We start from the raw sequence: 22,663 nt of genomic DNA on the forward strand, positions 1-22,663 counted from the left end.
GTTGGAACAGATCTCGAGCTGGACTTTCCCCTCTCAGCATAATTCACCTAATGCTTTACAGTCTTAAAGGCCTGGTAGCCGAGGGCCACCCTGGTGCATAACCAGGTTAGGTTACCAAATGCCACCCTGCCACCGTGACAGCCATCTCCCACGAAAGCCCGCGGAGATGAGCCAGCTCATGCACCTAGCGCCACAAAGAAGGGAATGTTCGCTGCACAATTCGAGGTAGAGGAGCAGGCGTGGCTCCTTGGTTTGGGCCAAAGAATAGAACAAAGACACGCTGAAAATGAATCCCCCCTCCACAATGCCTGAGTGATGTTTGTGGCAGATACCCATCTCACAGTAGACAAAAGCCATCTTAAACGCTGAAAGCACAAAAGATCATACGCACAAAAGCTTTTTGTTTGCTATAGTTCTCCTCATTTTGATAATAAGGTGAATACTGGTTAAAGTAAAATAATAACTTTGTGGAGGGCCCAGCTGTCCAACTGAAAAAAGTGAACTGCGTCAGACTGACTTAACTTTATATCTCTTCTACCAAAGTAGTCATCACCTTTGGTTGTCAAAAAACAAGCCACAAAACTATTTCAACTGTTTTAGCACTGCGGTGAAAAGTTGCATTTAACAAGTGAAGAGCGAGCTGTGTCAAAGTAAGACTGGATGTGTAATTTGCCCGTTTCAGTTGGTCCTTTGCTGCAACAGAAAGTGGGAGGTGATTGTGATCGTGGACAAAGGTGGCATCCTTTGGACAAAGCACTTTTGTTTGTGCTGCTTTCTGCTCTTGTTTGCAGGTGTCTTTCAGAGAGCAGTCTTTAATGCTTTCAGGAAGGAAGATTTTCACTCTTTTTATCAACGTATTAGCTGCTTCGAAAAGGCTGCTGATCTTGACTATTGTTGCTCATTCGCAGAGGAACATTTCCCCACAGTCATTGTTTAAATGGTTGTCAGGGGGGAATAAAGTGAAACTTCATAAACAATGCCCTAACTGGTTTATCTCTCTCTATGGAGAGAGGCCGCTTCTGTGCAGGGATTTGTGCCTGAGCCCCCCCACCCCCCTTTATGGTGGAGTAAGCACTTCACAGCCCTTCAGCACTGCCCCCATACCCGCCTAACAAGGGGATTCCCTCGAGCTGGGGGAACCTGGTTACACCCCAGAGCTCTATTTTTTCACAGGTCTCATTTAGTAGTAATTTAGTATATTGGGGGAAAAGGCTCTTTCTCTCTCCTCTTTATGGTCACGGGACAAAGACAGAAATGTCAATTAAAAACACCTCAGGGTTTGGGGACTGTCAGCTTTTGTGTGGACTTGACCTTTAAATCCTGGGTTGCCTCTATTTTCACAGAGGGGGCAGAGGAGGAGGGAAAGACAATAAGGGGTGAGTACAGGGGTCTTTCAGTGGATTTTGTGTGAAGGCTCTTGACCAAGTCACACCACCAACTGTTGGGTCCTGCACTGCATTTATAGCCCTTCTTGTCCACACAAATTCACTTTGTCACACAAATTCACTTTGCCCCTAAACTGTGGAACTGACTGCCTTCAGACATCAAGAATGGCAAAGGGAGAGTGTATTTAACCGGAAACTAAAGACCTATCTTTTTAATCTGGCTTTCTAGTGATGTTTATCATCCTGATTTAAAATTTTGATGATTGTTTTTATCCTGTGTTTTTCTTTACTTCCATGAATTTTAATTATTGATTCTTATAACATTGTTTTATTGTTGCAATTTAAATTTCTTCATTTAATTTAACCTATATTTCTACAAGTTGAGTTGAGTTGTGTTGTCAGGATGTTTATGCTAAGACACCAGCTGACAGTTACTTGCATTTCAAGGGTGACTTAGCCTGCTTTCTCCAGTATTTATGGCATATAAGGATGCATAAACAATGGCGCTCTCTACAGTCATCTGCAGAAAGAAAATAGTTATGTGTGCGAGAAAAACAACAGTACAAAAGGGCCGAAGACGCACGCAAACACTGAGCAAAGATGGCTATTGTCTAAAAACACTGGCGGGTGGATCGTTGTGAGTCTGTATATTGTGGCACATTGTGTGTCAGTCCTCTTCAGTGGCTTTGTGGGATATGAGAACTGCTGACGTAACCGTGAGCGCTGTAGGATGAGATTTCACCGGCTTTCTCTGCTTCTTTACCACGCCGGTGACAGAAGGAGTGAAGAATGCTCTGGCTTCAGGCATTACAAAGGTTAGCCTGAGAAACACAGGAGTGTGGAAATATAAAGGCTGTGCCATACGTCCCTTTGTGAGCATTGTTTTATGACAGTACCATTGTTTTCCTGCGCAAGGTGAAAAACAGAAGAGACACGGAAAGATGAGACGTCTTAAGAAGATCTCTTTTGTTTAATTCGCTTGCCTGCTGAATCGGTGTAAATACAAACCAAAACACAAGAAAACATCGTCATGTGTGCGGGTGTTTATGGGTGTAATTAACTGGCCACTCAGCAAATACCACACACGGTCATTTGATGGCGAGCGTCAGCCAGCAAAAGCTTCCCGTGTGTGTATGTGTGGTCTCCCATGATGCTGCGGTCCAGCACCTCAGCTGCTCTGACTCAGACGTCCAGGCCAGGCCCGGGGTCCTTTGAGCCTGGGAACTTGCATAACAAAAGTCCCGATCTAATCTAGAATCTCACCTTATGTCTGGATGATGACGATAATGCATTCTGTGCTCTCTCTGTGTGAATTGTTTTTTTTCTGTGCGTGTGTGTATTTGAAAATGTTTTAGTGTTGTTTTCAGGAGAAAGAAGCGATGACTGAATGAATGAATTTACCGGACACCAGTGATTTATAGGAGAGAGCGAGGGAGTGAGAGAGGCCGCATTTCAAAGCCTTTCTCTTATTTCCAAAATGGGGTTGGAAATCAGCAGCTTGACTGAGCCCAAATAAGTGACTTCTTTTACCTTTTCACAGCACACAAAGGCCTAATCCTAGGACTACTTGAGCCACCAATGTAGACAGCGACTGAGACCACCACAGTATGTGTCAGACCCTCCTCACCGCACACAAAACACATTGACTGCAGCTTTATGAAGTGAAAATGGCCCAGAAAGGGAAAAAGTGAAGGAGGTGTCCACAGTCATTTCTCCCAAAGAAAAGCCACAGCATCTGGGCATTTAATGCTAAAATAAAGCCCAAACACAGACTAGAATGGATTGGGTCACTTCTATTGTTCCAGAGCGCAAGTGGAACAGCCCTGTTTTGTTTCAGTACCACTGACCCTTGCATCGTATTGTTCGCTCTGCCACAGAAAGTGTGGAGTAAAAAAAAAGAAACATTCCTGTGATGACAGAGGACTTCTTTTGAGAAATTCTCTTTGCCGTGCTCGTGCTTCATTTCCTGTTTGTTTGTACTTTTTTTTCCTCCCAGTGGCAAATATTCCACACTGTCAGTAAAGAAAGGGAGGATGAAAAAGAGGTTGTAAAAAGCATAATGATTTCTTATGTCCAGAGGGATGTTTAATTAAAGGCAAGAGTTTATTTTCTGCAGTGGGACAACAGTCGCTATCATTGCTGAACACAAATATAGCAATTAACTTCAATTTTCTAGATTTATTTAGACATCAAAGAGCTGATAGAATCATTGAGAAAATAAAGCAATTACGGTCAGCAGAGATCTGAATGGTCTTTGGACACAGCAGTGCACCCAGTTTGCTTGAATGACTGAATCGCATGCGTGCGGTAGCTTTCTTTTCTTGCTAAAGAGCTATTAGTGGTAATTCTTTATTTAAACTGTTTGTATACAAAACCTTTCATCCTTTTATCCACTTTTATGTGCAGCGGGATGTGGCTTTGGGAGTTTTCTGTTCCTGTGTGGTTTCATGGGAGATATGGATGTGGTCTGAGAGGGTGAGGTGTGTGTTTGTAGGATCACTTATCGGAGTCATCTGTGTGTAAGTGTGGGTGGGGGCCACGGTGTTCCCGATGCTGACAAGATAAGTGCCAAACCACGCAAATGGATCAAACAGGGTCTTGGCGACAGCGGGCCCTGGGGAGCAGGAGGAGGCAAGACTTGTATCTAATAGTTCCTGTTCCTCCTCCGTCCCCCCAGATGACCCCGCTGTCAGATAAGCCGACCTGGCTCAGGCCTTCGTGGCCGCCACTAAAAATTGGGCTCAATTGGAATTCAAATTAACTAACCAGCAAAGATGAATGAGCAGTGTCACTGTGTCACCAATCATCAGCTGGGGAGTGAAAGAAAAACGGTATACAGGATAAGACATTTGTTGAGTTAATATTTGATCCCCTCAAGGGAAGGCTGGATAACATGCAGTAATGGCCCGTGTGCCATCATCTCACTTTGCAGTCTGGTAGCCTTCCATCAAGGCTAAGATTGAAACTTATGTACTGTGAAATTCTTGGGATCAGTTGTGCTCAGTAGCTTCGACTCACTGTTTGATTGTGTGGGCTCCACCACAGCAATGGTTAGACTAGTAATTCCCTCTTATCTGAACTGCAAATGGAATTGAGTGGCTTTTCATCATAAAACTACACTGAAAGTGATCATGCTTAAATGTGTGCTTAAGTGGCAGATAACATCCGTAATTAAGGTGCTAAATTAAATTTTCATCTCTCTGGGCTAGTCTGAGACCACTGAAGGTAACAGTACGATCCTAATCTCCACGTTTTAGGATTCATCTCTTAGGATGCATCTAATTTCAGGGTGTGAGGTTTCAATTTTATCATGTATCAATCGAATATGAAATGTGGAACACACCATACCTTTCAGTTAAGTAAAGATGGTCTCACACATATATTCAGGAGTGGAGGAGGTATTCAGATCCCTTTCTTAAGAAAAAGTAATACCACGTTGTAGAAACACGGCATTAAAATTAAAAGTCCTGCCAGTGAAAATATCACAAAATGTACTTGTACTGTAAGTAGAAAAATCAAAAGTACTTGGTTTGGGGCTTAAATACAAAAATATAAAAGTAAAAAAATACAAAAAAAGAGATGGATCTTATCGTACTTTTTCACGCCTATATTAAATCTGTTTGTGTTTCCCTCAGGCATGTTTTTAGTAGCCTGACTCCGCTCAACTAGTGTTTGCAGCTTCAGTCTTCACTGTGATTATTGTGTGGAAACCCTGTTTGGGGCGGACCTAGCAACGACCAGTGGTATTGTAATGACATTGAAGTAAAGCCTTTTTTCTGACAATGACAGTGGTGGTAGCGTTTCAGCGCAAAACATACAGTGTATGGGCGTTAATGCCCATTGGTTAAAGGTTGCACCAATAACTTCAAAAATAACCCGAGGTGACGCCTACCAGTATGCAACGACTGGAAACAACCCTCAAGGGGGTGTAGCCAGACCCATATATTCATGCATTGAATTTCGGTCAGGTATTTTAAGTGACAAAGTGTATATAACTTATAAATAATTTCTTTTACACTTAACACATCTACAAACATGTACAATGTACAAATGTACAAACACATATATTTGGCTCCATATAAGTGTCCAGCAATAGTCTGCCAATGTAGAGGGGCTCTACGTTTCTTCTTACTGCTTTTCCACGTCCATTTGAGTATACTAACGAAATCCTAAAAAACATTCGGGAATGAACAAAACAAAAAACAAAATTGGATTCAGGGTACAAAAATAAATTAAAATTGCAATCAGTGATATGCGGCCCTCGCATGCTGCACGTTAGGGAGCCAGCGGGTCGGGGCATACTCCAAAATATGAAAAAAAAAAAAAGTCACAGTACAGCATGTCGTCTAGAATTTGATGAAAAAGTAATTGTATAGCCTGTCGTCCGAAATATGATAAAAGGCATGTTATAGTATGCGTCCAAAATGTGATAGAAAACTCATGCTATAGCATGTTGTTTAGAAGGATGAAAAGAAGTCAGCATATCAGTGGTGTAGAGGTAAATGCTGCAGCTGTTCAGCCAGATGTTTGTAGGTTTGAATTCTGCTTATGGCTCACATGTCAATTAAGAGACAGCATACTGTTGCATGTCTTCCAATTTTTTTTTTAAGTCATGTTGTCTAAAATGTGATAAAAAAAAAAAAAAAGTCATACTATAGCATGTCGTCCAAAATATGTGAAAAAAAAAAAAATCATACTATAGCATGTCGTCCTAAATATAATGAAAATCATATTATAGTATGTTGTCCAAAATGTGATAAAAAAAAGTCATACTATAGCATATCGTCCAAAATGTGATAAAAAAACAAAACGTATATTATAGCATGTTGTCTCAAATAGGATCGAAAATTCATACTATAGCACATTGTTTAGAAGGTTGATGAGAAGTTGTTGTAGGGGTAAGTGCTGCAGCCTTTCAGCCACACGGTTGTAGGTTCAAATCCTCCTTTAGGTTAACAGACAATATACAGTTGCACGTCTTCCAATTTTTTTTTTTTTGCAGTCATACTATGCCATGTCGTCCAAAATGTGATAAAAAAGTCATACTATAGCATGTCGTCCAAATTATGAAAAAAAAATAATCAGTATGTCGTCTAAAATTTGACAAAAAAAAAAAATCATACAATAGCTAAATATGCTAGTTGAGGTCATGATGCCAAGAGACTTGTTTGTACATCTCGGTGTGAGACACGTCCAACGAATCTGGTGTGTGTAGGTTAAACTAGGTGCCGGGGTTTGTGTTGAGGGGGCGCTAGCGAGTCATTTGGCCACACCCATGGGCAAAACACATATCAGATGTATCAAACTTTGCCGCATCGCCACGGTGACGCCCTTTGACATCAACATGTTAAGGCTATTCTGACCCGAATTTAGGTTCAAAGTATCAATCAGCTCGACGAAGCAATTTTCGCTACGACTGATGCGGGGTCCAAGTTTCATGAGTTTTTGAGTTTGTTAAAGCCGCCAAAAAGCTTAAGGAACGAGAATGATAGGGAAGAAGAATTCTTTGAAGAACAATAGGGTTTTCGCCCCAAGAAACATGTGTTCATTTGAATGGATCACATATGTTTCTTAATTAACATTTTTAAATGAAAAGTAAAAAGCAACCACAGCTGTCAAAATCAGTTAAAAGTTCAATCTTTTTTATCTGTATTGTAAAGGAAATACAGTAAATTTGCCTTGGTTAAATGTACCCAAGGTCCTGACAATTACCACCACAGATGGGCTACAGTATAAGCATATAAATAGTCATAATGATATTTTCTAAACACAGTTACAGGTATGGGTGCTTTGAAAGCTGTCATTGCCTCCGATCCTGTTTAGGCAGCTCTGGTATCCTGGTTTAGATGTGTCACAGAGCCATTAGCACGGGTGATGAGTCACTGTGTTGTTGAGGGCTGTGTGGTTTGAGTGCGATGTATCAGACACCCACAGTGTGGTTCCCAGAGCTCTCTGCCAGTCACTGTGGCCATGCCTGTTGGCTGGCTGCTCTGCCAGGGCGGCTTACAGGCCAGAAGTGTTGAAGGGAAAGCCCAAGAGAGCCAAGGATATGAGCTGCAGTGGCCAAGTGGTAAATTCTCACCTGCTCCTAAGTGAGAATTAGCGCTGCGATCGTTTTCCTTTCACACTGTGAGTCACATAATCTCAGTCCCACAACCTGCTGTTACCTTACTGTACGTCTGTGGTGGTCTCACACAAATATAGCTGAAAGATTTTCTCTTGTTCAGCCTGAAGAAATAGGCCTCACTGCCCCGACGGTAGCCCGCGCACCAGCAGTGGAGCTTCTGACTCGGTTGATATTGGTTAATGTTGGGCTCCCACCTCTCCTTCTCTCCCAGGTATTTCTCCAAGTTGTTGGAGTGATTGCAGTAGCGGCCATCATCATCCCCTGGATACTTATTCCTGTTGTTCCTCTTCTTGCCGTCTTCCTTTTCCTGCGATGCTACTTCCTGAAGACCTCCAGGGACATCAAGCGCCTCGAGTCCACCAGTAATTTTTTTTTATTCTAGGGTTGGGTGGGGGTGGCCTTGTCCATTTGTGGGAATAGACAAAAGCAGACCACGGGAATGCTAATAGACCATTGAAGAAAGTCATAATCATTAGCATAAAGGCTAAAGGTGGCGGTGGCCTGTGGCTCGGCCACACGCAGTTTCCTCAAGGGATGGGAGTTCATGACATCACATACAATGGGAAAATGCCAAGTGGGCATGACTAGGCCAAAGCAGGCTTTAGTTCATCCATTTTATTCTGAGCTCAGAGCCTAGATGCATACTGACCAACAGGTTCAATTCATCTTTTAGAACAAAAGTTCTGTTAAAAAGCATAAAGGAAACATTACGATTTGGTCAGTGACTTTGTGAGTCTAATAAATAGAAACAAAAGAGCACTGAATTGCAACACTTTTGCTAAATCAGCATGTTTTATGTTTGTATGATTGAGTAGACATACATTCACTGTCGAATACCAAATCACATTTTATTTGTCTCCACTTTCTCATATATCAATATATCAAGTAGAACACCTCAAAACACACCAAATCAAAGAAGGGGATTATTAGTTTGGTTTCCTGAAATTTAATTGACTGTAATATAGACACAATTTGGAGCTGGTAGTGACCATATTTGGGCGAGTTGGGGGGGGGGGGGATCTGACTCGATCGGATTGGAAACCCGGCAATACTACGTCCCGCCCACCGATAGCTGTAACCTGACTGCATCAATGGCCTGTCAATCAAACAGACCCCCCTAATAAAATAAGACTTTATTAATCCCACACTGGGGAAATTTAGCATGGACGGCCAGAACACTAATCTGGAAGAGTGAATTTTTACTGACTGAGCATTTTATGAGAGAAGTTGAATGGGAGTCTATGGAGCCGGAGGCTTTTTGAAGCCGACCTCTAGCGGCACCTGGTGGTATTACAGGTTAAGGTACTTCCACATTGGCCTCATTTTTCAGAGCCGGAAGCTACAAACACTTTTATATACAGTCTGAGGCCCGACACTAAGTTTGATGTGCACTTTCAGCACAAGTTTCAGGTTCAGAAAAGTGTGTGTTTAACAGGTGCAAATGTTGATCAAGCAATGTGAGTTGGAATATTTACAAAAGCTATAGCTTCCCCTGCTTAATGTCCATCACTGTACCCTCTGTTTGTGCACAACGGTATCAGTCTCTGAACACTTTGATCACACCTCGTAGTATAAAGTAAGGAATTCATTTTTGAAAATCTTAAACCAAGTGTTGGTTTTACAAATGTTTGTTTGTCCACTTGCTAACAACGGCTTGTTTCTATTTGTTGTAGCTCGGAGTCCGGTCTTCTCCCATCTTTCTTCCTCTCTCCAAGGCCTCAGCACCATCCGTGCCTTCAAGGTTCAGCAGAGGTTTCAGCAAATGTTTGATGAGTATCAAGATCTTCACTCTGGTGAGAATGAAAATTTGTATTCGAGTTAAAAGGTCCAAAAGGCAAAACATTAATTTCTGTTAAGTACATTGTACTGATATCACACCCATGCAAAGCTAGTCTGATGATATCAGACCCATATTTACTGTGTCAATATATGGGTCTGCGTACGTTCCATCGGGGATGGTTTTGCAGTTGTTGCATCTTACTAGGCGTGGGCCTCGGGTTCATTTTAAGATGATTGGAACAGTTTTAACCGATTAGTATGTGCCAAAACCGACAGAAACTCCACCACCGCTGAACCCACATTGAGAAAAATAGGCTACTCTTCAATGTCATCGCACCGGTCGCTGATTGTCCCCTTTCAGAGTGGCTGAGCGAATGTTATTGCGAATAGGGTTTCCAGACTATAATCACAGTGAAAACTGAAGCTGAAACTAAAGCCACTCGTGCTATAAAAACTATATTTATATCCAAAATTTAGACTGTAAAGATCACTTGTGCTGCCTAATCAGTGTGGTTGTGTTTTTTAACAGAGGCCTGGTTCTTATTCCTGACCACCTCTCGCTGGTTTGCAGTGCGTCTGGATGGAATTTGCTCAGTTTTTGTCACCATTACTGCATTTGGCTGCCTTTATCTCCGAGATGGTAATGTATGAGCTTTTGAATACAAGAAGAAGCACATTATTGACCTCTGACACATTTAAATTATGATGATAAACCCATGAATGTGTGACTGCACACTGACTTTTTGTCTGATATCATAGGACTAGAACCGGGTGCAGTGGGTCTGGCTCTGTCCTATGCTGTTACACTCACAGGCATGTTCCAGTGGGGCGTCAGGCAGAGCGCTGAGGTTGAGAACATGGTGAGCACATTTACATTTGCTCACTTAGCATCCAGTTTTGTTTGGACATTACAAAACATATTTCTGGCTTTCTTTTCAATTTTTAATCGGTGTCAAACTGTGTTGTGGGATTCTGAGGCGTCCAGGTCACGGTCTATCTAAGAGTTATCCAAAGGCAGCTGGACTGTCTTGACATTCTTGAAGACGTTTCACCTCTCATCTTTTCAGCTCTGACTTGGAATTCACTTGTCTGTCGTTTCTTGTCCTTGGTGTCTTTTCAACAACCTTGAGGACTTCACTGGGTAGATGTGATGTCAGCTCCTAGAGCATCTGGCCAGTCTTTATTTTAAGTGCGTCGATGGTGAAATGAACCTGTCTCACTCTCGTTGAGCAGCTGTTTCGAAATCAACCGACGGATTTTTTTTGGGCTCCGTGTTGCCTTTCACAGTGGAACTCAGGTGTAACCTGCTGGGAAGGATCCTGAGTTGCCTGCATCTCTATGAAACCCAGATGGTTTCCAACTGAAGGAACCTTTTTGGATGAGCTGTGAAACATGTTCAAAAATCTCTGCCAATCTTACTGGAATTGTGGATTTTATAGTTAAATTTACCGTAACAAGGAGTACTACTCAACCTGCGAAAACTGGTTTGATGTCTCTTGTGTTTTTAAAGAGAGGGCTATTACATATTCAAGATTTTAACAAAAGCCCCACAATACAAACGGAGTGTGTGAGGTTTCAGGTGCCAATTTGGGAGCCAGGGTTTAATTAAAGACTCTATTACATTGTATTATGGAAATTGTAGGATTCAGTATTATTGGAGCTTGACTCATACTCAAGAATAAAAGTCAGGATGTTTCTGCTTCTGTTACTTTGAGTTATATCCTTCTGTTCAAATTTGCCTCTGCTTCTGACAGTTAGGTATTAAATTCTTCAATTACCATTGAAAAGTCTCTCTCCTTGTACCACCCACAAAATGATAAGCAGCCAGAAAATGTTGTTGGAAGAGAGAAAAAGACAAGAAAGCTCAATCAGCCTTTTCTTTCAACCACCAACTACGTCACTGTACACAACAAATGACGGCGCTGGTGCTGGAAGAACAGTTTTTTTGCAGCTGCTTTCCAGAGACGCAGATAATTTATTGAGGAATTTCAGCACCGATTGGACATCCACATCAAGAGTGGCAAATTTTATTTTTAAAGTATATTTTTAAAGTGTTCAAAATTCATTGTAAAAAATTGCCTAACACGCACATTATGTTTGTAGATGACATCAGTGGAGAGGGTGGTTGAGTACGCAGAGCTGGAGAGTGAGGCACCGTGGGAGACGGACAAACAACCTCCAAGTGATTGGCCCAAGACAGGCTCCATCACCTTTGACAGAGTCAACTTCTCTTACAGTGCCAGTCAGCCTTTGGTCCTAAAGAACCTGACTGTCGTCTTCACAGCCAGAGAAAAGGTTCTTTTCTTCATTCCCACCACTGCATGCTTACTGGTGTGCACAGCCCATGACTGAGGTTGATATCCAGTTAGTGTAGCGGGTGCGCGGTGGTTCTTTTTTTATGTGGCATTATTTTCAAATCAATTATTAAAGGGACACCGTATTGTGCTGCTGAATCTTCAGGACTATACCATTTGTGATTCATGGAATACATATCATGTAATTAAGACTGTTCAAGTGGATCCATTTGTTTCCAATTTGCATTTTGAGCTACCTGACGGTGACAACTGTTTATTCACTATAAGAGAGAGGAGAGGCCGAGGGAGAGGGGCGACGGAGGAGAGAGAGAGAGGAGGGCAGAGGGAGATGGTTGAGGATGATTGAAATTGTGTTTAATGCAGGGGGTGTATTTTGCATGGCTATGGTTGGCCAGGGCGGCTGATTTCACAATGGATGGGTTGATAAGTGTAGAGGCCCTGGCTCTGACAGCCCATGGGAGGGATCTCTGCCGCATGCTATGGGGGTAAAAGGCTTTGTGCATCCTGACAGTTCCCCTGACAGCCTTTAACCTGCACCTACCACCTACAGCTCAACATCCCTTCACTCTGTCCTGCACAACAGTCAGATACTGTTTACAGTCATACAGAAAAACACAACTCTTCACAACACTACAAACAAGAAATGTGCACAGTCGTCACTCGTGTCTCAACTGTAGTTTCACGTCATGCTTTCTTATTGGGTTTTGATGTATCCTCTTGAAAAAAAAAACATTATTGGTTGATAGCTTAAAATGCTTTATGATTGTTTACATTCAGGACCAATAAGGAAGCAGGATGGTATTATTTTAGTGCAAGGTGGATCGAGAGGTTAACAAAACCTTTGACTTTCATGTAGAGATAAGAGTTTAGATTTAATCTCAAAGAAGCAGTCAGTTTGCTTTTAACTAAATTGAAAAAAAGTCAAAGCTTTTCCTAACCTTAACCAAATTCTTGGTCAGATTTAACCATAACTCAACTAAAGCAGGAGCTCAACAGACACAATTATTAAAGTAATGTTTTTAATTTCCCACATAGGCTCCTACCAATAACCAATGTTGTTGTTTAGGTAAGCGAGCAATGCTGAACACCTTATTTAGACCTGTGCTCTTGAAAAACGGTATTGTGGGTTCCCCCAATAGCTCATTAGAGAATGTGGTTGGAAAAAAAACAGGCTTCAGCAAATAGTTAATTTCTGCCGGTCTAACCATTTATCTTTCTGTATCCGCGTGCTAAAAATATCAAAGTGAGCCAGCTAGAAAAAGAGAAGAAAGACCACTGCTCTGTGTCTGCTGTGTCTTTGGTGGACCCCTGTTTAAAATAAGAAGCCTACTGTAAGTGCTGCCAGGCAGCTGTGTGTGGCATCATCAGCTGAGTTTAGTGTAACAAGTGATGATTTGCGCAGTTGTTCCCCCCGTTGACACCATTTCTATTCACTGGATTAAACCTACTGTCTGAATCTTACGGTGGCAGCTTTCAGGCAAAAGTTGTCTGAGTAAAATCCTCTGAACAGTTTGTTCTTCACTACTTACGTTAGTCTTCTTCGGGTCTACTTATAACATTAGCAGAAACCTGTGAATGGCATAATTTGGGTTTGCAGAAGTCTTGAAGGGACAGCCAATGGCAAGACCTACAGGTATTTCCACCACAGCAATGGCAGGACGACTTTGATATTCCACCACACACATAATAAGAAGTGAGTGAAGACCTCCTCAGTTACATTTCATGGATTTAATGGGTTCATTCTGACTGTGAATTATAGAACATGCAAATTTTATACCCACAAATATACAGAGATGGGTGGTTAAACCTACAGAGATTATAGAGCTTTGCTTTACGGTTTCACCTCTTATATGAGTTATAATGAGCAACTACACGTTCTAACCAACAGAATATTATCATTTGTTAGTTATTTGACACAGCATCAAGACACACCGTGTAAAAAGCTTAATAATGAAAAGAATCACGATACAAAAACATTTTTGTTTTGAAACTAAATAATACATGTGAATCAAAGGCTTATGAAGGATTTTCTCAACTATCTGACAAAGTAACGTGAATGTGCTTTACATCAGTCCCTATTAATTTCAGTGCCATACGAGGGTTTGTATTGTTGTTTGCCGTATGAAATGCTCCCTCAGTGACAGCTCCCTTCAATAATAAGCATCAGCGTGATTCGTAGTGTAAAGGAGAAGAACAATGTTGAAATTCCAGAGATCTAACAATAATTCTCTCCACTGTAGGTTGGCATCGTCGGACGCACCGGTGCTGGTAAAAGCTCCCTGATCTCTGCCTTGTTCCGCCTGGCAGAACCTGAGGGAAGAATAATGATTGACGGATTTCTGACTTCTGAGATCGGTCTGCACACGCTTCGCCAGAAAATGTCGATCATCCCGCAGGTGCTCTTTTTTAAATTGCCACATTTTCAGCTCTTGTGTCTTGGTAATTGAAACTCCGTGCTGTAACCACTGGGTACATTTAAGTGGAATTTGTTTAAAATAGGAAGATATTAGATGTCATCATTTATTAAAAATCTACTACAGCCACTGCTGTAAAACTGCTTAACTTTTGCTTTGACAGCCTCAGCAAGGTGATTCTTCATGATTGAGAAATGGCAGAAATGTCAGGTGAACGATGGCAACGGAAACCTTCACGCTTCGGCTCTTTTTTTTTTTTTTTTTTTTATACGCCTGGCTTTTAAAAAGCTAAAACAAGTGAGGAGAATTACAGTCATCACTCAGGGGATTTCTGAAAGTGAGACAAACGGATGCCTTGAGACAGTTTAACTTTATTTCCGCTTGTTGAAACTGATACGGCATTAAGAAAATGCCAGCCTGCGGGTGAGTGTCAGCAGAGTGGAGGGAGGGGAGAAGACTCCCACGGCCTGTACTGTGAAGAGAGCAGTTCCCCATCCCTGACAGAGGATTAGCCCTCTACCCCCCAAACATGGGAAAGCTGCTTAGAAGAAGTCTCCCCCATCCTCACAGTCAGAGTCCCCTTGTACACCGTCACTTAGCCCAAGTCTCTAACATTTCTAGGGTGCAGCCAAGATGCCCAAAAACAGTTTCATTAATGCTTTTCTGTGGATTTGATAGGTTTCTGGCATTGCTACTACTTCAGATAAAGTTTTACTTCCTAGTCCAAACTAGTTTTGAGATGGATGTGATGTATGTTTGATGTGATTTTGTTTACTCTTTCTGTCTCTCCTAGAGGGAGAGATTGTACAAAGTGGCAGGTTTACGACTCACAACTTCCACTGCACACCCATCTGTATCACGTACTGGATGGCATTTTTTATTATGTAGGCAGCAGTCAGAAGAGTTTCTCTGCACTGTGCTCTTAGTTCTACAAACTTATGTATGGAGAGAATTCTCTTGGATTTACACAAATTCATCTGAAAGCCTTTTTTTATTCTCCTGCCAGACGTCAGAGATGAAGTGATATTCAGTCATCCCTTCATGTGGAAAATATCTTGATATAAATTGCTAGTTGCTGTACTTTTCATGTGGAATTTAGATTGTGATATGTATACTATACATTGCCAGTGAGGAGTTTCATTATTTGCCACCTACAGATTTGATTATGATAAGCTTGTATTAGCATATGGCATTAAAAAAGATCCATTTCAGTTTCTATTGAATTCTCAGGAATGACTTAGTAAAAAATGATTTCTGTGGCAAACAGAGGGCTTAGAATTGGTGGAGCTCATAATCGGTCTGTGGAAAGCTGTGCTTGAAAGCAGTTTTTCCGACCTAACATTGAATCCTCAATTAAAGTGTGTCACAAAACTAGTTTGAATTGGGACTTCAGCTGGCTTAATGACAAGGTGGTATTTTGGTGACAGAGGGAAAAGCTCATTGGAAGTAAAGAGGTGGAAAAAAATTTTTAGGCACAGGTATGAACAGGGATGAAGTCCTGAAAGCGTTATTTTTTTTTTTCTGGATGGAAATTGAGCAGTTAGTCCTGAGTTTTCTGACTAACATGACAGTTTGTTGAGATGGGATTTTTATATTTGAGGTGTGTTCACACTGTAAATCTGTGTGCCTCCACACATGAGCGCAGGCTTTCTTTTCTTTTCTGTTTTGCTGTCACAGCGCCGGCTCTGAAACTGGCTTGTTAAGAGCAGAGATGAAGGTGTGGACAGTGAGTCACATGTGGACTTCTCTAACCTTAATGCAGGACACTAAGCCTTTTAGACCCACTGTGTACACTACTTTTGCTCCGGGTCTCATCTCCCAGTTGCTAGGTGAACATTTTGTGTCTTGATTTGAGGTCAGATTCATATCTTGAGTAAACTGATTCAAATCTTGAGTAAACTGATTCATATCTTGAGTAAACTGGAGTTATTGGATTGCCGTGACCCTGATGAGGATACAATGGAAGCATCAGTTTTGCTTTTGGATAGTTGCCGCGCCGCGTCACCTCTATTTTACTGTGACGGACGCAGTCACATGTCATTAAAGCCTCTTTTCAAATGGTCATTGTAACCATTTAAGTGTCATAAATTCAGTGCAATGATTCATAGGAAATCCGAGGACGTGTTTGTTCACTGATAAAACAATGCCGAAATGATGCCATATGAAAACCTTATCTACAGCAGATGTTTACCATGAGAGGTAAGAGGGTCTCTTTATGCCGACTAGGAAGAGTCCTCCGGCAAGTGTTCAGTAAATCACTCCCAACATTGGAGCAGGATTTATGAATTATCTGACGTGACACGAGGAGAAGCCGCACCGCTCCTGTTTATCGGGTTTACCACTAACAGAGTAGTATGTGGGAACAGGGTTTGTGGAATCGCTGGCTCTTTCCTTCACACTGTAATAAAGAGCTTTATTTGCTCTCTTAAAAGGTGGCTGTGCGGCTGAACCTTGATACAGGTGTGTGGCTAACCATAAATACATATCATGGATATCATAGCTGTCTGAGATCTGCGGCTGGCCTTTCATGAGGGTAGCCCCCCGCCCCCCCTATTGACAGATGCTTGTACATTTTGGCTGACATTTTTATATAATTATTTCTAGTGCAGCTTCTGTATGCATTTTTTGGGGTATTTTAATGTTGACCTGGTGGCACTTTTGAGTTGTATTATATATTAAGACAAGATTGCAGAGCTCCTCTCCACCAGCACCAGTGCACAAGCTCTGGTTTTCCAAGTAAAAAGATCAACTTATTGAAGCATAGTTGGCGAGAGCATTGAATGGAGCTCCTGAGTGGAGCAAGCCCTTTGTGAACATCTTCCCCTCACACATTGCCTAGCGGTCCTCTATAAAGCCTGTCTTAACCCTTTCATACATCTTCCCCCTTGTCATTATCTTAACTGGCCACGGCCTTCTCTTTCTATATTCATCTATCCACAGGACCCAGTTCTCTTCACGGGCACCATGAGGAAGAATCTGGACCCTTTCAGGCAGCACACAGATGAGGACCTGTGGAATGCACTCCAAGAGGTACTCCAGCGTGGCTCTGAATGATTCCCCCTCGCCGGCCCAGGGGGGGATCCCTCTGTCCCCCTGTACAATGCTGCCATTCAGCCTCCCTGCTCGCCACAAGTCATGGGGGGAAATCCCATTAGGGCCATGGGGCCCAGCTCAATGTGCGGCTTGTAACTGGGAACCATTGAAAGTGCTGGGGGAGATGTGTTTGGGCAGTCAGGCCAACCGGGATGAAGGCTCCCCCCACAGTGAAGGGCTTCAGCTCCTGGTCCTGATTCTGAATGGGTTTGGTGGCCTGGATTAAAGCTAGAGGCTAGCCACAAGAGAGCACTGGCCAAGGTCATCAGTGGACCTGGCCCTGCATTGTGCCAGGCAGTTAATGGGTGTGTTTGGATGGCTCTTTAAAGACATCCCCACAGGACGCCTTTATGCAGGAGTAATGAAGGGTTGGGGCTGTGCTCTCCTCACTGCAGGTGCAGATGAAGGCCGTGGTGGAGGAGCTGCCCAATAAGCTGGAGACAGTGCTCACTGAGTCGGGCTCGAACTTCAGCGTGGGCCAGAGGCAGCTGGTGTGTATGGCCAGGGCCATCCTCCGGAAGAACCGCATTCTCATTATTGATGAGGCCACAGCCAACGTGGACCCAAGGTCAGGGGACACTTCAAAAGCGCATTATTTCACACCAATGTGCGGAACGGTCTATTCCACGTGTAGCTTTGTTTATTGTAAACATGGGTAGTTTTAGCTTAATTTAATAAAGCTGTAGTAGCACCAAATAGTTTATTTATAGAGCAATTTTAGGTAGGTAGGTATTTACTTTATTAATCCCCGAGGGGAATTTTTTTTTTTAAGGTATTCTTTAAACAACAGTTATGCTTAAGCATCCATACAAATATGTCAGAGGCACATACAGTAAGTATTAAACCCCTTGAAAACCCTCTTGAAAAAAAACACCAAGTGTATCAGCTGTAGCACATATTGCTCAGTGGTAAACAGAGTACATAAAAGAATCATTTCAGGAATAAAAGAGTCATATATTTGGCTTATTAGAGCTGGAGTCTAATCTCAGTGGGCGTAGTATCAAACTCCTTGTCAGATTAATTATTTTACTGGTGCCTTTCAGGGACAGATTGATCAGAATATCCATGCAGTAAGTAGCTATAAAACCTACATTATACTCTACTAGTGTGAAAGGAAAACATGTTTTTGTGTGAAAATATTATAGGTCGAGATAATCCAAAAATATAATGTCGTAAAATGTACCAAACATATCTTTGTAAAGCGAAGGACCTCTGCCAGGCTTTAGTTTGTGAGTCTTCTACGGCACATATTTTGCTGCTGATGAGCCATTGTTGTGTGTTGCGTAAAATCCCTGCCCAAGGGTCTTCAGGAAGAGAGCTTTTTCTTGTTCTCAGGTGTTGTGTTCCTTCTTCCTTTAGAACGGACAGCCTCATCCAGCAGACTATCCGGGACAAGTTTCAAGAGTGTACCGTCCTCACCATCGCTCACAGGCTCAACACTATCATTGACTGTGACAGAATACTGGTAAGTGGAGGATGCGGTAAATTTCCATTGTGCTGCACTTCAGTCAGTGTTTTAAAAATGAGACTGGGCTCCTCGGAAACGTTGATTACACTGATAGACAGAAAGCACTAGTTGAAAGAAGATAACTACTTAACACCAACTGAGCACCCCTGAAGTGCTTTTAGCCCTCACAAACAAACATGGTAAGAGAAGATATTTTTTCATGATATTCCTTCATAAACTGAAGGTCTCATCAAATACAATAAACTGAGCTCTTATTGTGTTCAGAATCTGTGGTTTAATGTAAAGTTGCCTGCAAAAACATGCGCCTCGCATTCACTCCCATTGTTGTGTGTCAGACACACCTCGATACAGCATTTCCCAATCTGCAGATTTAATTCACTCGCCTTATTTCGCAACAGCTGGGCTGATTTCTCCCTCACAGCATTCCCTTTCACTGAAGCCACGCTCGTGCCACTTGATCTTTGGCCCTTTCCTGCTGCTGCCTGCAGAGGTGCCAATTAGTGCCATTTGTGGCAGCATTTGTTAAGTGTCTACGGAGGACAGGGCGCGACCTGGTGGCTGCTTGGTCACCAAGAGGGGTTGCTGAGAAAAGCCAAATATCACACAGTGGGGACTGTTTCACGCCTACACTTGTGTTAAATGCCCCCAGATTGTCGCACACTCCGGGAGAACTGGACTGGGACCTGTGTGAATTGCCTGGTCCAAATCTTCAGCTGTGCCATCTTTCGACGCAGAATGTTGTCCAACATACAAACTGCATCTCTGGGTAGCCTGCTCCTAAACTTTTGATCATGACAACAGCTGCAGGAGTCTCCCTTTCACACTAAACACCCCCTGAAAGTGAGCTTTACCGATAACAAACTGCTCATTACCGCAGTAAGGGGATTGGGCTTGTTAAAATTTGTCTACGATATAATTGTAGTGTTTTCCAAACTGCTTGAATTGACACTATTCTTTGTGTGGTTTACATGGCATGTGATGACACTGGAATGATGGTAATTTTCTGGAGTGTCTTAAAGGTGTGTTTGTAGGATTTGACTGAGGACCACCCATAGGCCACTGAAATGCCAGGATAAATACATGGATAAATCACTGATCTCCTGTCTGTCAGAGTCAGCGCGCTCGACTTTCACGCTGCTAACAGGTTACTCTCGTTGTCCTCGGTTCTGTCGAGCAGAAGCAGGCACTGGTGTTTGCTGTGGCATGACTCACGTAAAATGGATGGTTCCTGTGTGCACAGAACTACCGTTTCCCCATTCAACTTGCACTGTCTGCATGCATCACTCAGCAGTGAAAGAGCTGAAATGTCAGTTTTCCCCAAAGTAAAGTATACAGGCAGTGGCACACACACCCACTATTGTATGTGTGATTGCAGGTTCTGGATGCAGGCCGGATCCGGGAGTATGACAAGCCATATGTGCTGCTCCAGAACCAGGATGGGCTCTTCTACCAGATGGTCCACCAGACAGGCCGAGCCGAGGCTACCTCCCTGCTACATGCAGCCAAACAGGTAACCGCATCCACCTTTGTCCCAGGACGGGGCTGTCGCTAAATAAGAGTCCAGCCGTGGACACACTAATCCCAGATTCTACCTTTAACTCCAGACTTCATTGCTCACCTCCAAAATAATACAGCGAAGCAACAGAAGATGTGCGTAACCCTGACAATGCAAAGACACTTGATTACCATTTTAATTTAAAGTGTCTACGCGCAGCATTGCGACACCATAACATTAATTTCAAGAGAGAAATTGTCCCTTTGTAGATTTACATCCTCTGATACTATCAAAGAAACTTTCCGTATAATCTTTTTTCTCATAATGTAATTTTGAGATCATTTTCGCGATGATTCTAGAAAAGCAGCTTTCTTTGCACTATATCTATTTTGAAATATTGGCTTTAACTTCATCGTGATTTGGGATAAACTTTCTATGGGGATTACTGTAATAGAGAATGTCCATATTTTTTTTTTTTCCCCTGTGAAATTCATTTGTGATGTATTTCCCCTTCAGACACTGAGCAGATAAGAGCCGGCTATTCATTGTTCAATTCCATTTTATGTGCATCTGTCTGGGACTACAGATACCATATTGCAACTTCAAACAGGTCTTTGTGAAATAAGAAAAAGTAGGCATCATTTCATTTTCTCTCTGTCCCTCGCACAAATTTATCAGCGGAACTGTATCTTCTCAGCCAGAGGAGTGAAATGAGTAAAATACTGATTTCAAAGACTCAGCACACTGTGGTATTATTTGGTATCGTCTTACCCTGCACACTGGCGGATTGGTAGTGACATTGTTCAGGCCCTTACGTTTCCTTTTCTTTATTGTAGGGTGCTCTCCTTAGATCAGATTACTGCAGCATCCATAACTGTCTACCACCACTTATTAAATACTGAGACGGTCCACATGTTGTGTGTCAAGTTTCTATAGTTGTCAGTCAAGTTTTAAATACATTTAATAATCTGATATCAACCTCTAGCTCCTTTGTGCATGTTGAAAGAGAATCCGAGGGCAGACAGTATATCTGAAGCTGTGGCCAAGCTTTCACCTCGTTTGCTGTCTTTTTTTTCCACAAACTTTCCTTGTTGAAATTGCTCATCTGTCGCCGCCTCTTTGCACAAAGAAATCACACATTTTAGAGACATTTTGAGCAAACGCTGCAATCCGGTTTTTCAAATAGTGGCTCACTGTTCAGCTTAGAAGCCACTCTCAAGAGAAAATTAACTCCACAAATAATTCCCGTGATTATCTATCTCACCAAATTTTCTCCCCTGATTTTCACAGTTGTTTATTAGGCTAAATAAGCCACTTTGGCATGCTTCAGCGGATGATAAATCCCATCACCGTGCTCTGACTGGATCTGTCATGAATCACACCTTAACAGATCGCAGCTCAGATTGGACAGTGTGCTTCTGTTCTGTGACACTGCTTCCTTGATCCGCTTTCAGGTTTACATGAGCAAAAAGCGGGTGACTGACGTGCGCTGTGCCAAGGACATCTGTGTCATCTTTGAGACGTCTCTTTGACAGTTTGGAGAGTCGCTGTGGGCCTCGTGTTAGCCATCAGTGACCAAATCTTCCACCAGTTTCACTCAGATTCCTTGATGTACATTAAAATGTCTTCAGGCTTCCTAGTGTAGTATGTGCTGCATGTGACTGGCATAGACCTTTAAACGAGGCAAGTATCTGAAGCAGGCTGTGACTTTCATTGACGCCATATTACTGCATGGCTCTTTATTGATTACACACTGCTATGTTTATGTATGTGTGCTCTGGCCTCCTGGGTATCTTCAATTCTGCACTGGTGCTCAAAAGAGGGCAGATATTGGATGTGTTTATTCAGCTGTAATAAATTATTTGTGGCTTAAATTATTCTTTTAAAGCAAACACTGTTTAGTGGGAATAAGGTCTTTTCATTATCTGGAAAAGTACTTGACAAGACAAGGAGAACCCGAGAGGAGACACCAATGCTTTTAGAAATCATTGTGCCTTAATCAGACTATTGATTCTTAGTAATTGCACTGTTTTTAACTAAATGGTCTTCCTGCACTTTGACTCTAGCGGTTTCACGTCTACCTCAGTTTAAATGTAACATGTCGTGTAGGAATGTGGGACGGAGCTTTAATGCCTCTGAGGAGTTTTCTCCACTGTTATACAAACTTTATGTCTTCACACCTTTGACAAATGTGCCGTTGCTGCTCTGAAAATGTAACATTTTTATTCTGGCAAAAATATGGATTGAATTTACTATGACTACTTATAGCTTGGTATTTATTCACTTTTGTCTATGGTTTATAGCGCAAATTGAGTTTTATTTAAGGTCATATTTTTGGGAGTTTGCACTTTATAGCTGCTTCGTCAATGTTTACTTGCACTTTACAATAGATTTATTTTCAATTTCATATAATAAAAGAGTATTGCTTGAATTTTTCCGTACTGTCTTCATTTTGTTTTATTACTGCACTGACTCACTGACGTTTCCTCCCACTGTTGCTCATCCTGTGTTCAGTTGTCTGAATGGTGTATTTGCCTCAAGTCAGCGGTTACAACCGGTCGAGGACATGATGCTACAAATTGGTAAG

At 42.2% G+C, this 22,663-nt stretch overlaps 1 protein-coding gene across 1 annotated transcript in view; it reads left to right on the forward strand.

The window, feature by feature from the left end:
- LOC138200910 (ATP-binding cassette sub-family C member 4-like) overlaps positions 1 to 22,501 on the forward strand; it is a 38,173-nt gene extending 15,672 nt beyond the window's left edge. Inside the window, exons 21-31 of the mRNA XM_069153904.1 lie at positions 7,724 to 7,874; positions 9,186 to 9,305; positions 9,821 to 9,931; positions 10,051 to 10,151; positions 11,395 to 11,586; positions 13,847 to 14,002; positions 16,961 to 17,050; positions 17,509 to 17,681; positions 18,473 to 18,578; positions 19,957 to 20,091; positions 21,531 to 22,501. Of these exons, the coding sequence (XP_069010005.1) occupies positions 7,724 to 7,874; positions 9,186 to 9,305; positions 9,821 to 9,931; positions 10,051 to 10,151; positions 11,395 to 11,586; positions 13,847 to 14,002; positions 16,961 to 17,050; positions 17,509 to 17,681; positions 18,473 to 18,578; positions 19,957 to 20,091; positions 21,531 to 21,608 (1,413 nt within the window). The 3' untranslated portion in view covers positions 21,609 to 22,501. The remainder of the gene's footprint in view (positions 1 to 7,723; positions 7,875 to 9,185; positions 9,306 to 9,820; positions 9,932 to 10,050; positions 10,152 to 11,394; positions 11,587 to 13,846; positions 14,003 to 16,960; positions 17,051 to 17,508; positions 17,682 to 18,472; positions 18,579 to 19,956; positions 20,092 to 21,530) is intronic.
- The last annotated feature ends 162 nt before the right edge of the window (positions 22,502 to 22,663 follow it).

Source organism: Embiotoca jacksoni, unplaced genomic scaffold (genome assembly GCF_022577435.1).
Source record: "Embiotoca jacksoni isolate LCO1_2020_lvr unplaced genomic scaffold, fEmbJac1.0.p SCAF_2, whole genome shotgun sequence".
NCBI lineage: Eukaryota > Metazoa > Chordata > Actinopteri > Embiotocidae > Embiotoca > Embiotoca jacksoni.